The sequence below is a fragment of the Dermochelys coriacea genome, chromosome 9 (genome assembly GCF_009764565.3).
Source record: "Dermochelys coriacea isolate rDerCor1 chromosome 9, rDerCor1.pri.v4, whole genome shotgun sequence".
In the NCBI taxonomy this organism is placed as follows: Eukaryota; Metazoa; Chordata; order Testudines; family Dermochelyidae; genus Dermochelys; species Dermochelys coriacea.
In genome coordinates, this window is record NC_050076.1 from 35,090,132 (window position 1) to 35,102,140 (window position 12,009).

Sequence of the window (12,009 nt, forward strand, 5' to 3'; positions counted from 1 at the left end):
ATACTGTTGAGCTGCTGCCAACTTCCTCTCAGTGAATACAACTGAGCTTGCCCCCACCCTGCTGAGAAATCAACATAATATCTATCCACAAGCTGTCCTCATCATGAATAGGTCAGAATATGAACAAGAGGCTACTAGGCAGCTCTCCAACACCACTTTATACAAGCCAATACCCTCTGTTCCCACTGAGAGTTACCAAAAGAAACTACAGCATTTGCTCAAGAAACTCCCTGAAAAAGCACAAGAACAAATCTGCACAGACGCACCCCTAGAACCCCGACCTGGGGATTTCTATCTGCTACCCAAGATCCATAAACCTGGAAATCCTGGACGCCCCTCATCTCAGGCATTGGCACCCTGAGAGCAGGATTGTCTGGCTATGTAGACTCCCTCCTCAGGCCCTACATTACCAGCACTCCCAGCTATCTTCAAGACACCACTGACTTCCTGAGGAAACTACAATCCATTGGTGATCTTCTTAAAAACACCATCCTAGCCACTATAGATGTAGAAGCCCTCTACACCAACATTCCACACAAACATGGACTACAAGCCGTCAGGAACACTATCCCTGATAATGTCACGGCTAACCTGGTGGCTGAACTTTGTGACTTTGTCCTCACCCATAACTATTTCACATTTGGGGACAATGTATGTGGGAAATGCTGAGTATCAGATGTTTTAGAAATGTGTACCAAGTAATGGAAAAGAACAGTACAAGAGGCGGGGCTGCGGGTAACAAGTTGAAGGACAAGGCCAGAAGATTTTGGATGGACTGAGGACTAAACTTTGGCTGAACTAAGGACTAATGATATAGCAGCACCTGAGAGTCTTTACCACCACAAGATAATGGAACCCAAAGATAAGAATGATGAGAACATTGGGTGATAAACAACAGAAAAGGAATAAACAAGTGCTGTATATATATGGCTGTGGGAAGGGAAATAAAGTGCTTTTTACCAGCAACTGTTTCAGTTGTCCTGTAAGCCAGCCTGCTAGCAGCAACAAATGTATACCTTCAAATCAGCGGCACTGCGATGGGTACCCGCATGGCCCCACAGTATGCCAACATTTTTATGGGTGACTTAGAACAACGCTTCCTCAGCTCTCGTCCCCTAATGCCCCTACTCTATTTGCATTACATTGATGGCATCTTCATCATCTGGATCCATGGAAAAGAAGCCCTTGAGGAATTCCACCATGATTTCAACTATTTCCATCCCACCATCAACCTCAGCCTGGACCAGTCCACACAAGAGATCCACTTCCTGGACACTACGGTGCTAATAAGCGATGGTCACATAACCACCACCCTATATCAGAAACCTACTGACCGCTATTCCTACCTACATGCCTCTAGCTTTCATCCAGATCATACCACTCGATCCATTGTCTACAGCCAAGCTCTAGGATATAACCGCATTTGCTCCAACTCCTCAGACAGAGACAAACATCTTACAAGATCTCTATCATGCATTCCTACAACTACAATACCCACCTGCTGAAGTGAACAAACAGATTGACAGAGCCAGAAGAGTACCCAGAAGTCACCTACTACAGGACAGGCCCAACAAAGAAAAGAATAGAACGCCACTAGCCATCACCTTCAGCCCCCAACTAAAACCTCTCCAACGCATCATCAAGGATCTACAACCCATCCTGAAGGACAACCCATCACTCTCACAGATCTTGGGAGACAGGCCAGTCCTTGCTTACAGACAGCCTCCCAATCTGAAGCAAATACTCACCAGCAACCACACACAAGACAACAGAACCACTAACCCAGGAACCTATCCTTGCAACAAAGCCTGTTGCCAACTCTGTCCACATATCTATTCAGGGGATACCATCATAGGGCCTAATCACATCAGCCACACTATCAGAGGCTCGTTCACCTGCGCATCTACCAATGTGATATATGCCATCATGTGCCAGCAATGCCCCTCTGCCATGTACATTGGTCAAACTGGACAGTCTCTACGTAAAAGAATAAATGGACACAAATCAGAAGTCAAGAATTATAACATTCAAAAACAAGTTGGAGAACACTTCAATCTCTCCAGTCACTCGATTACAGACCTAAGAGTGGCTATCCTTCAACAAAAAAACTTCAAAAACAGACTCCAACGAGAGACTGCTGAATTGGAATTAATTTGCAAACTGGATACAATTAACTTAGGCTTGAACAGAGACTGGGAGTCAGTGTGTATGATAAAACCCATTGTTTCATGTTCTGTGTGTGTGTGTGTGTGTGTGTATATAAATCTCCCCACTGTATTTTCCACCGAATGCATCCGATGAAGTGAGCTGTAGCTCACGAAAGCTTATGCTCAAATAAATTTGTTAGTCTCTAAGGTGCCACAAGTACTCCTTTTCTTTTTGTGAATACAGACTAACACGGCTGCTACTCTGAAACCTTTCTTTACTTTCCTACTTTGGTACTCTGATTCTGTCCCTCTTCTCCTTCCAAGTTACCGAAGGCTCCTTTCTACTTCTCTTCAGTCAACTAGAAAGTATTGTGATGATTTCAAAGAGGGAAAAATAATTTACCAAGGTTTTGGCTAGAACCTGCTGTGCTTGAACTCAAAGGCAAAATTTCAGTTGACATTTGTAGAAGCAGGACTGGATTAATGAGTGCAGTGAACACCCCTATGTAATAAGTGGGTATTACTACTCCAGTTTACAAATGGGGAAACTCGAGGCAGAAAGGTAGAGTTATCTGATTTAAGCTACAGAGCAGGTCTGTGGCAGGATTAGAAGAATTAGAATTAGAAGGCAGGAGCCTCTTGTGCTTAGTTTTGTGCTTGGTCCAGGCTAGCTCTTATGCTGTTGAACTGCCATGACACCTTGTGGCTAGAAGAAAAGGAGTACTTGTGGCACCTTAGAGACTAACAAATTTATTTGAGCATAAGCTTCCGTGAGCTACAGCTCACTTCATCGGATGCATTTGGTGGAAAATACAGAGGGGAGATTTATATACACACACACAGAGAACATGAAACAATGGGTTTTATCATATACACTGTAAGGAGAGTGATCACTTAAGATGACCATCACCAGTAGGAAGTGGGAGGGAAGGAGGAAAACCTTTTATGGTGATAATCAAGATGGGCCATTTCCAGCAGTTAACAAGAACATCTGAGAAACAGTGGGGGGTGGGGTGGGGCGGAGAAATAACATGGGGAAATAGTTTTACTTTGTGTAATGACCCATCCACTCCCAGTCTCTGTTCAAGCCTAAGTTAATTGAATCCAGTTTGCAAATTAATTCCAATTCAGCAGTCTCTCGTTGGAGTCTGTTTTTGAAGTTTTTTTGTTGAAGGATAGCCACTCTTAGGTCTGTAATCGAGTGACCGGAGAGATTGAAGTGTTCTCCGACTGGTTTTTGAATGTTATAATTCTTGACGTCTGATTTGTGTCCATTTATTCTTTTACGTAGAGACTGTCCAGTTTGACCAATGTACATGGCAGAGGGGCATTGCTGGCACATGATGGCATATATCACATTGGTAGATGCGCAGGTGAACGAGCCTCTGATAGTGTGGCTGATGTGATTAGGCCCTATGATGGTGTCCCCTCAATAAATATGTGGACAGAGTTGGCAATGGGCTTTGTTGCAAGGATAGGTTCCTGGGTTAGTGGTTCTGTTGTGTGGTGTGTGGTTGCTGGTGAGTATTTGCTTCAGATTGGGAGGCTGTCTGTAAGCAAGGACTGGACTGTCTCCCGAGATCTGTGAGAGTGATGGGTCGTCCTTCAGGATAGGCTGTAGATCCTTGATGATGCATTGGAGAGGTTTTAGTTGGGGGCTGAAGGTGATGGCTAGTGGCGTTCTGTTACTTTCTTTGTTGGGCCTGTCCTGTAGTAGATGACTTCTGGGTACTCTTCTGGCTCTGTCAATCTGTTTCTTCACTTCAGCAGGTGGGCATTGTAGTTGTAAGAATGCACGATAGAGATCTTGTAGGTGTTTGTCTCTGTCTGAGGGGTTGGAGCAAATGCGGTTATATCCTAGAGCTTGGCTGTAGACAATGGATTGTGTGGTGTGATCTGGATGAAAGCTAGAGGCATGTAGGTAGTAATAGCTGTCAGTAGGTTTCCGATATAAGGTGGTGTTTATGGGACCATTGCTTTTAGCACCGTAGTGTCCAGGAAGTGGATCTCTTGTGTGGACTGGTCCAGGCTGAGGTTGATGGTGGGATGGAAATTGTTGAAATCATGGTGGAATTCCTCAAGGGCTTCTTTTCCATGTGTCCAGATGATGAAGATGTCATCAATGTAGCGCAAGTATAGTAGGGGCATTACAGGACGAGAGCTGAGGAAGTGTTGTTCTAAGTCAGCCATAAAAATGTTGGCATACTGTGGGGCCATGCGGGTACCCATCGCAGTGCCGCTGATTGAAGGTATACATTGTCCCCAAATGTGAAATAGTTATGAGTGAGGACAAAGTCACAAAGTTAAGCCACCAGGTTAGCCGTGACATTAATCGGGGATAGTGTTCCTGACGGCTTGTCCATCTTTGTGTGGAATGTTGGTGTAGAGGGCTTCTACATCCATAGTGGCTAGGATGGTGATTTTAGGAAGATCACCGATGGAATGTAGTTTCCTCAGGAAGTCAGTGATGTCTCGAAGATAGCTGGGAGTGCTGGTAGCGTAGGGCGTGAGGAGGGAGTCTACATAGCCAGACAATCCTCCTAATGCCTGACAAAGGAGGTACTGTCGTCATCATGAATAGGTCGGAATATGAACAAGAGGCTTCTAGGAGCTCTCCAACACCACTTTCTACAAGCCATTACCCTCTGATCCCATTGAGGATTACCAAAAGAAACTACACCATTTGCTCAAGAAACTCCCTGAAAAGCACAAGAACAAATCCGCACAGACACACCCCTGGAACCCCGACCTGGGGTATTCTATCTGCTACCCAAGATCCATAAACCTGGAAATCCTGGACACCCCATTATCTCAGGAACTGACACAAATCAGACATCAAGAATTATAACATTCAAAAACCAGTCGGAGAACACTTCAATCTCTCTGGGCACTCGATTACAGACCTGAGAGTGGCTATCCTTCAACAAAAAAAAACTCCAAAAACAGACTCCAACGAGAGACTGCTGAATTGGAATTAATTTGCAAACTGGATACAATTAACTTAGGCTTGAACAGAGACTGGGAGTGGATGGGTCATTACACAAAGTAAAACTATTTCCCCATGTTATTTCTCCCCTCCACCCCACCCCCCACTGTTCCTCAGACATTCTTGTTAACTGCTGGAAATGGCCCACCTTGATTATCACCATAAAAGATTTTCCTCCTTCCCCCCCTCCCCTTCCTGCTGGTGATGGCTCATCTTAAGTGATCACTCTCCTTACAGCGTGTATGATAAAACCCATTGTTTCATGTTCTCTGTGTGTGTGTATATATAAATCTCCCCTCTGTATTTTCCACCGAATGCATCCGATGAAGTGAGCTGTAGCTCACGAAAGCTTATGCTCAAATAAATTTGTTAGTTTCTAAGGTGCCACAAGTACTCCTTTTCTTTTTTAGTAAAGGAAGGGTAGAACTGGCTAACATGCACACTTTGAGTGCCTGGCAAAGGGGGCAAGACAGTTTGAATCTCTGATGGGGGAACCTGTATGATAATTGCTGTATCCTTGCAGTCACAGCCACACCACACAGATTAGGAATACATCCAACAGCACAGAATACTTAGGTATATAAAGTATAAAGCTATTTGAGTTGATACCCAGCCTCTTAGAAAGAATGCCATGGGATCTTTAATGACCCCAAGTGGCCAGAAACTTGGTTTTATATCTCATCAATAGACTTAATCCTCAGCTGGTGTAAATTGCCAGGGGACCACTGAAGTCACTGAAGCTCTGATAATTTACACAAATTGAGCATTTGACCCTAGAGGCAGCAGGTTTAACAAGGTAAGAAATGCTACTCTGGAACTTGCATGCCTGTCAGACTAATGCTTTCATGATGCCAACTGTAGACACGATAGGCATTGACAAACATAATGGAAAAGGCTTAAGCAAACAAAAGCTCCCCATATTGGTACCTAAAGTCATCAGATGCTTCAGTAACACAAGGAAGTCCATGGAGAGTTTGCTTTTGAATATGGAAAAGAAAACAAAAACATCTGCTCTGTTAGTTCCAATCTTTACCATGTTCCCAGGTGAATGTAGAGAGTTCCCTCAATGACATCTCAGACACAGCAATTCCACATCACTTTTGCTGGCCCTCTGGGCTCCAAGAATACCAAAAAGGTGTTCAGATACCATCCAGCTGAGGTGTGACTTCTGAGTTTAGACATATTGTTATTATATGGCCTTGAGGTCTCTTGGTTGGTTAGCACAAGCAGGCAGAGTTCCTGGAACGAGAACAAGCACACTGCAGATTCCACCACCACCACCCCTTTTGCTTTCCCCCAGCATGGAGCACCCCCTCCTGATCTTCCTCTCAGATTTACTTCTACACAGTAGCTCAGTTATACTATTTACCTGCCGGGTGGTTTTAGCAGTGAAGCTACATTATTGCCTGACAAAACTGATAGAGGAAGGAATATAATAAATGGGTGGGGGACTCAAACAGGGCATTATGGAACAAAATATTGTCCAAAATGCTGAAGACCCCTTGAGAGTTTCTTTTCACAGCCATTGAATGAAAACCTCAACAATATAGAGGCACAAGAGCAGGCTTATGATGTATTACTTTAGAGTCATTTCTGTTGCTTTTAATAAGTTTTCAGAGCTTTACATTTTTCACAGTATTAAAAGCACTCCTCCCTCCCCATTCACTGTGAAAAGCAAAAAAAAAAAAAATTGCTTCCTGATGTGTTAAATTTTGATCTACACTACTTTCAGGATAATAAGTGCTCTAAGACTCCGTACATCTTGAGATCCTGAAATGAAGATACATCTACAGCACACCTTTGATTGTCTGCATATCATGGGGGAATGAGGAAGCGATCACTTTTGGATAATCACAGTTATCAGTGTAATTTATAAATGTTTGATGTGTATGATATTTGTTTCAATTAACAGTTTCTGCAACTGAGGTTTGTATGAACAAGATAGAACTGTATCATTTCCAATAATCCTTATACTATAATAGGATAGAATATCATTGAAATCATGCAAACAAACAGATCTTGTGTTCTCCTTATCTTGAACCATATTGATACTAGTCTAGTCTCCAGCATAAACTAGTGGCTCTCTGAAGGCTGTTCTCCCTTGGCTGTCCATACCCACAAGGAGCCATTCCAGGAGCCATTCCAGGAGCTGGACATTGCCAGAGCCTGAGGAAATATTTGGCCACACCTCTTTCCCTGACTACACCCTTATGATGCCTGCCAGGAGGAGCAGGGGGTTGGTGTAGGAGCCAGTATGACACCTCTGCATACCCAAGGATCCTCTGGTATCTGGCAAGCCATCCAAATGAAGTTTTTGCTTGCAGAAATTTAGCTATGACATGGATGAACGAATTGGTAGAATCTATATACTTGATAGTTCAGAAAGATGTAGGTATTTCTCCAATACAGTATGTGTGTTTCACCAATTCTTCTGCATTCATTTTTTTCCAGTTCCTAATTTATGGCAGTTACTTTGCAGTCATAGCTGGGATTTTCTTGATCAGAAGCATTTACACAATTGTCTCAATCAAATGCAAAAGGGACACACGGAACTTCTCAAACGGACCTCAGAACATTACGGAGCAAGGATCAGAAACCAAATTATAACTAGCTGTGCAAAGATCTGTAGCTTTAATGGACTTATCAAAAATGCCCCTGCTTGCAAAAAACTCTCACTGAAGTCAATGAGAGATTGCAGTAAGGGGAGCAGCACTTCGTCCTTCATGTATGCCCCTGCTAAATCACAACAAACTTACTCCAACCAAAAGAATTGCCTGATATAATTGAACACCAGATCGTCAGCTGGTGTAAATCAATATTGTGCCATTGATCTGAACTGATTTACACTAATGTATACCCTTCTGAGGAACTGGCCCATCATACTGACATTTTGCCAAAAAAAAGGAAGAATCTGGTTTGATTGGATTCTGATTTGTTTACACAACAGCATAACAAACTCAATCTATGTGTTATGCAAAAATACCACGGTTCTTTTTCCCTCTCTCACTCAGGCTTTTGAAAAAATTGTAAATGGGATGCATTCCATTCCAAAAGGTTATTTCACTTGGCAATTCAGCTTTGCTACTCCAAGTGGGATGAGGGTTTTGCCCATACCTTCATTTGGGGTAGATCCTTGTAGCCTCCCACCTATGTATATCCTTGTAGAAGCTGGATTTTATATTTATTTTTCAGGTTTAATAATGTAATAATGTATGACTTAATTTCATCCTGCCAGCCACCCTTTTTGAATAGCAGAAAGGAATGACCCTCTGGAGCATTGGTAGAAAGGCAGGGACAGACCAGAACAATCCTTATGATGGATTATGGTCACCCTTGTTTTAGGATATAATATCTACTATGGTTTCCTATATGTATTATATATTAGGCACTCTAGTTAAATATATATTTCTTTGTTTTAAGGTTTAGTAAGTAAGAGACAGGATCTTGTATTGTGTCTATGTTAATGAGATTAGAGGAATGTTGAAGGCCCGGGCCACAATGTCAACTGTTTTGATTACAAGATTCAGTAAGGTTTAATTTACAATGCCTTTCTTGCTCAACATAAAAACTGCTGTATACCTTTGAAGGTCTCTGTAAAAGACTTTGTGTGAATGAGGAATGCATGCATCAGGAAAAGATAAGGTGTGAAGGCCATTGTTAAAGTCAGATGGTCAAGAGAGGAGGAGTGAAGAAACTTCAGGACACCAGAGAGAACCATCAACGCACATCCATAATGAAGGAAGGGCAGATGACAACCGTGAGGTGGAGGCTGGCACCCCTAAAGACAAGACAATTGATTAAATTGAAACCTGGACAGGATGACCCTCTTGGAGGTGTTTTGGAATGCTAAGATCAAAAGATAACACCAATTAAAACCAGTTAAAAACTGACACAGCAAAATCCAAAGACTTCAACAGAGAAAAACAGGGTGCTTGGCCATGGGACTTTGGGTTCATCTCGCCAAAACTCCAGGAGCATTGGATCGCAACCGACAGAGCCCAGCTCCCCTCTGCAACCAATCTGGCTGACCACTAGATTGATCCAGACTCTGGACTAGTAACTATAATCATCAACTGGCTGGAGTGAGTGAGTGTGTGAGAGACTGAAAAGTATATGCTAACTGCTGTATTCTCAATAAATGCGGTGTATTGCCTTCTTCCCTGAAAAAGATCCTGTGTGCTTCTTATAAGCGTAACACCCCATCCTATGCCTGTAGAAGAATTACTGCCTCTACACCCCTATAAAACATTCCTTCTTAGTTTTGCATCTGTAATGCTGTTTCCTCCCCTCCACCTTTAAGATCACTCTTGAAAACTGGGCCTTTCACTCATGATGGTTGTAGAAGCCAGGTTCCCCAGAACATCTGTGGTGGTTAATTGTAAAAACAGTCAAGTCTTGCATGACTTGCATTTGAAAGAAGTTGATTGAATTTCATGGTAAATCCATGGCAAACTTGGGCTGGAAGAAGAGGAAGAAAATTTAAGAATCAAGGCAAAAGATAAACAGAGAACCCCATTAATTTGCTTGTGCCTAGAGTTAATTTAAATTAAGGGCATGTGTTTCACCATATCTCTAAATTCAAAGAGATAGTCCAGTATGCAGTATGACCAGGATAGGTGAAGTGTGGGGAAATTTGGTTGGTGCAATACAGGAAAATTCCAAACTAAATGGGTGAGTCAGGGAGATGCATCAAATAAAAATAAACACTGCAGGTATGTTCTTTAAGTATCAAATCACAAGGTTCACTGATCTCAGATGAGGATTTTCCTGAGTAAGGACCTCAGAATTTATAAAAGTCTTGAAGCCCTACAATTCAGTCAAGCACTGAGAGAAATTCACATCCTGAATGACAGGAGAGAGATTCAGAAAGTACAGATCCACTTGGAGGATGGCCAGCCTCACGTAAATTATATCAATTTTTTTTTCTGTAACAAAGTTTTGTTGCAGTTTCCAACTACTTCTCAAAGCCAGACTGTAATAAAAGAAAATTATAAATACTTCGAATTCACAGAGTAGTGCTTCACTCACAGCAACTTATCTAGTTCTCCCAATGGCCAAGTGAAGTACGTGGGGTAAGTATTATCCTCTTTTTCCCCAAATGTTGGAATAGACAAAGATGAAGGAAAAATGTGGACAAATTGGAAAAGATCCAGAGGAGAGCAACAAAATTAAGTAATGGTCTAGAAAACATGACTTGCAAGGAAAGATTGAAAATATTGGGTTTGTTTAGACTGGAGAAGAAAACACTTAGGTGGGATGTGATAACAGTTTTCAAGTATGTAAAAGGTTGTTACAAAGAGAAGGGTGAAAACTTGTTCTTGTTAATCACTGAGGATAGGACAAGAAGCAATGGGCTTAAATTGCAGCAAGAGAGATTTACATTGGACATTAGGAAAAACTTCTGTCGGGGTGGTTAAACACGGGAACGCATTGCCTAGGGATCTCTGTGGAATCTCTGTCATTGGAGGTTGTTAAGAACTTGTTAGACAAACACTTATCAGGGAAGGTCTAGTCATTACATAGTCCTGCCTTGTGTTCAGGGGACAACGACTTATTGAGGTCACTTCCAGTCCTACACTTCCATGATTCTATGAAGCCATTTGCTCAAGGGAGGAAGAGTCAAGATTAATCACAACCTCCCAATTATGCGCCCATTTCCCTAGGCTACACAGTTCACTAATGTCTTTTGTCGTCTGTATGTTTCTCTGCTGTAAATTCTCTGTTAATAAACATGTCTTTATAAGAATATTGAATGTGACCGCTGCATTGGGTTACTTTGGAATAGTGCTCTCTATCTGATCCATAATCATGCCTCATTATTGAGAAATGAAAAGTGCTCAGTGCATGGGACTCTCCCTTATTCCTACTCTAAGAAACTGGAACTGAACAATTTCAGACCACAAATTGCCAACTCATGATTTTTTCCTGAGTCATGGGACTTCAGATGGGACTGGAGCTCATTTCACAACAACACAGCTCCAGTCCCTGCACAACGTTCATATATTCTCAGGCCAGAAGGGACTATTGTGATCATTTAGTCTGACCTCCTGTGTAACGAGCCATAGAACTTCCCCTTAAATAATTCCTAGAGCACATTTTTTAGAAAAAAGGAGAAAAAAAATCCAGTCTTGATTTAAAAATTGCCAGTGATGGAGAATTCAACAACTACCCTTAGTAAATTGTTCCAATGGTCAATTACCTTCACTGTTAAAAATTCCCGTTCCCAGTCTGAATTTGTCTAGCTTCAGCTTCCTGCCCTTGGATCACGTTTAATTTATCTATTCTAGACTGAAAAGCCCATTATTAAATATTTGTTCCCCATATAGATATTTACTGACTAATCGAGTCATCCCTTAAATCTTCTCTTTGTTACACTAAATAGATTGAGCCCCTTGAGTTTATCAACATAAGACATGTTTTCTAATCCTTTAATCATTCTCATGGCTCTTCTCTGAACCCGTTCCAATTTATCAACATCATTCTTGAATTGTGGGCACCAGATTGGATACAGTATTCCAACAGCGGTCGCAGCAGTGCCAAGTACAGAGGTAAAATAACCAGTCTGTTACTGCTCAAGATTCCCGTTTACGCATCCATGGACTACGTTAGCCCTTCTGGCCACAGTATCATATTGGGAGCTCACATTCAACTGATTATCCACCATGACTTCCAAATACAACTAATGACCAGAAAAATGCCACCATGGCTAAACAACAGAGTAAATGAGGCAGATAGAAGCAAAAAGCCATTTTTTTAAAAACTGGAAGTCAAATCACACGAGGAAAATAGAAAGGAACAAACTGGTAAGTCAAGTGTAAAAGTATAATTAGGCAGGCCAAAAAAGAATCTGAGGGGATTAGCAAAAGACACAAAACT

The 12,009-nt window shown here is 42.0% G+C and overlaps 1 protein-coding gene across 6 annotated transcripts in view; it reads left to right on the forward strand.

Moving 5' to 3' along the window:
- SLC19A3 (solute carrier family 19 member 3) overlaps nucleotides 1-9,300 on the forward strand; it is a 35,274-nt gene extending 25,974 nt beyond the window's left edge. Inside the window, exon 6 of one of the 6 annotated variants that reach the window (XM_043492556.1) lies at nucleotides 7,585-9,295. In XM_043492556.1, the coding sequence (XP_043348491.1) occupies nucleotides 7,585-7,740 (156 nt within the window). In that variant the 3' untranslated portion in view covers nucleotides 7,741-9,295. Of the gene's footprint in view, nucleotides 1-7,584 lie in introns of all 6 variants that reach the window. The other 5 variants (XM_043492558.1, XM_038416691.2, XM_043492557.1 and 2 more) reach the window with 5 other exon arrangements.
- The last annotated feature ends 2,709 nt before the right edge of the window (nucleotides 9,301-12,009 follow it).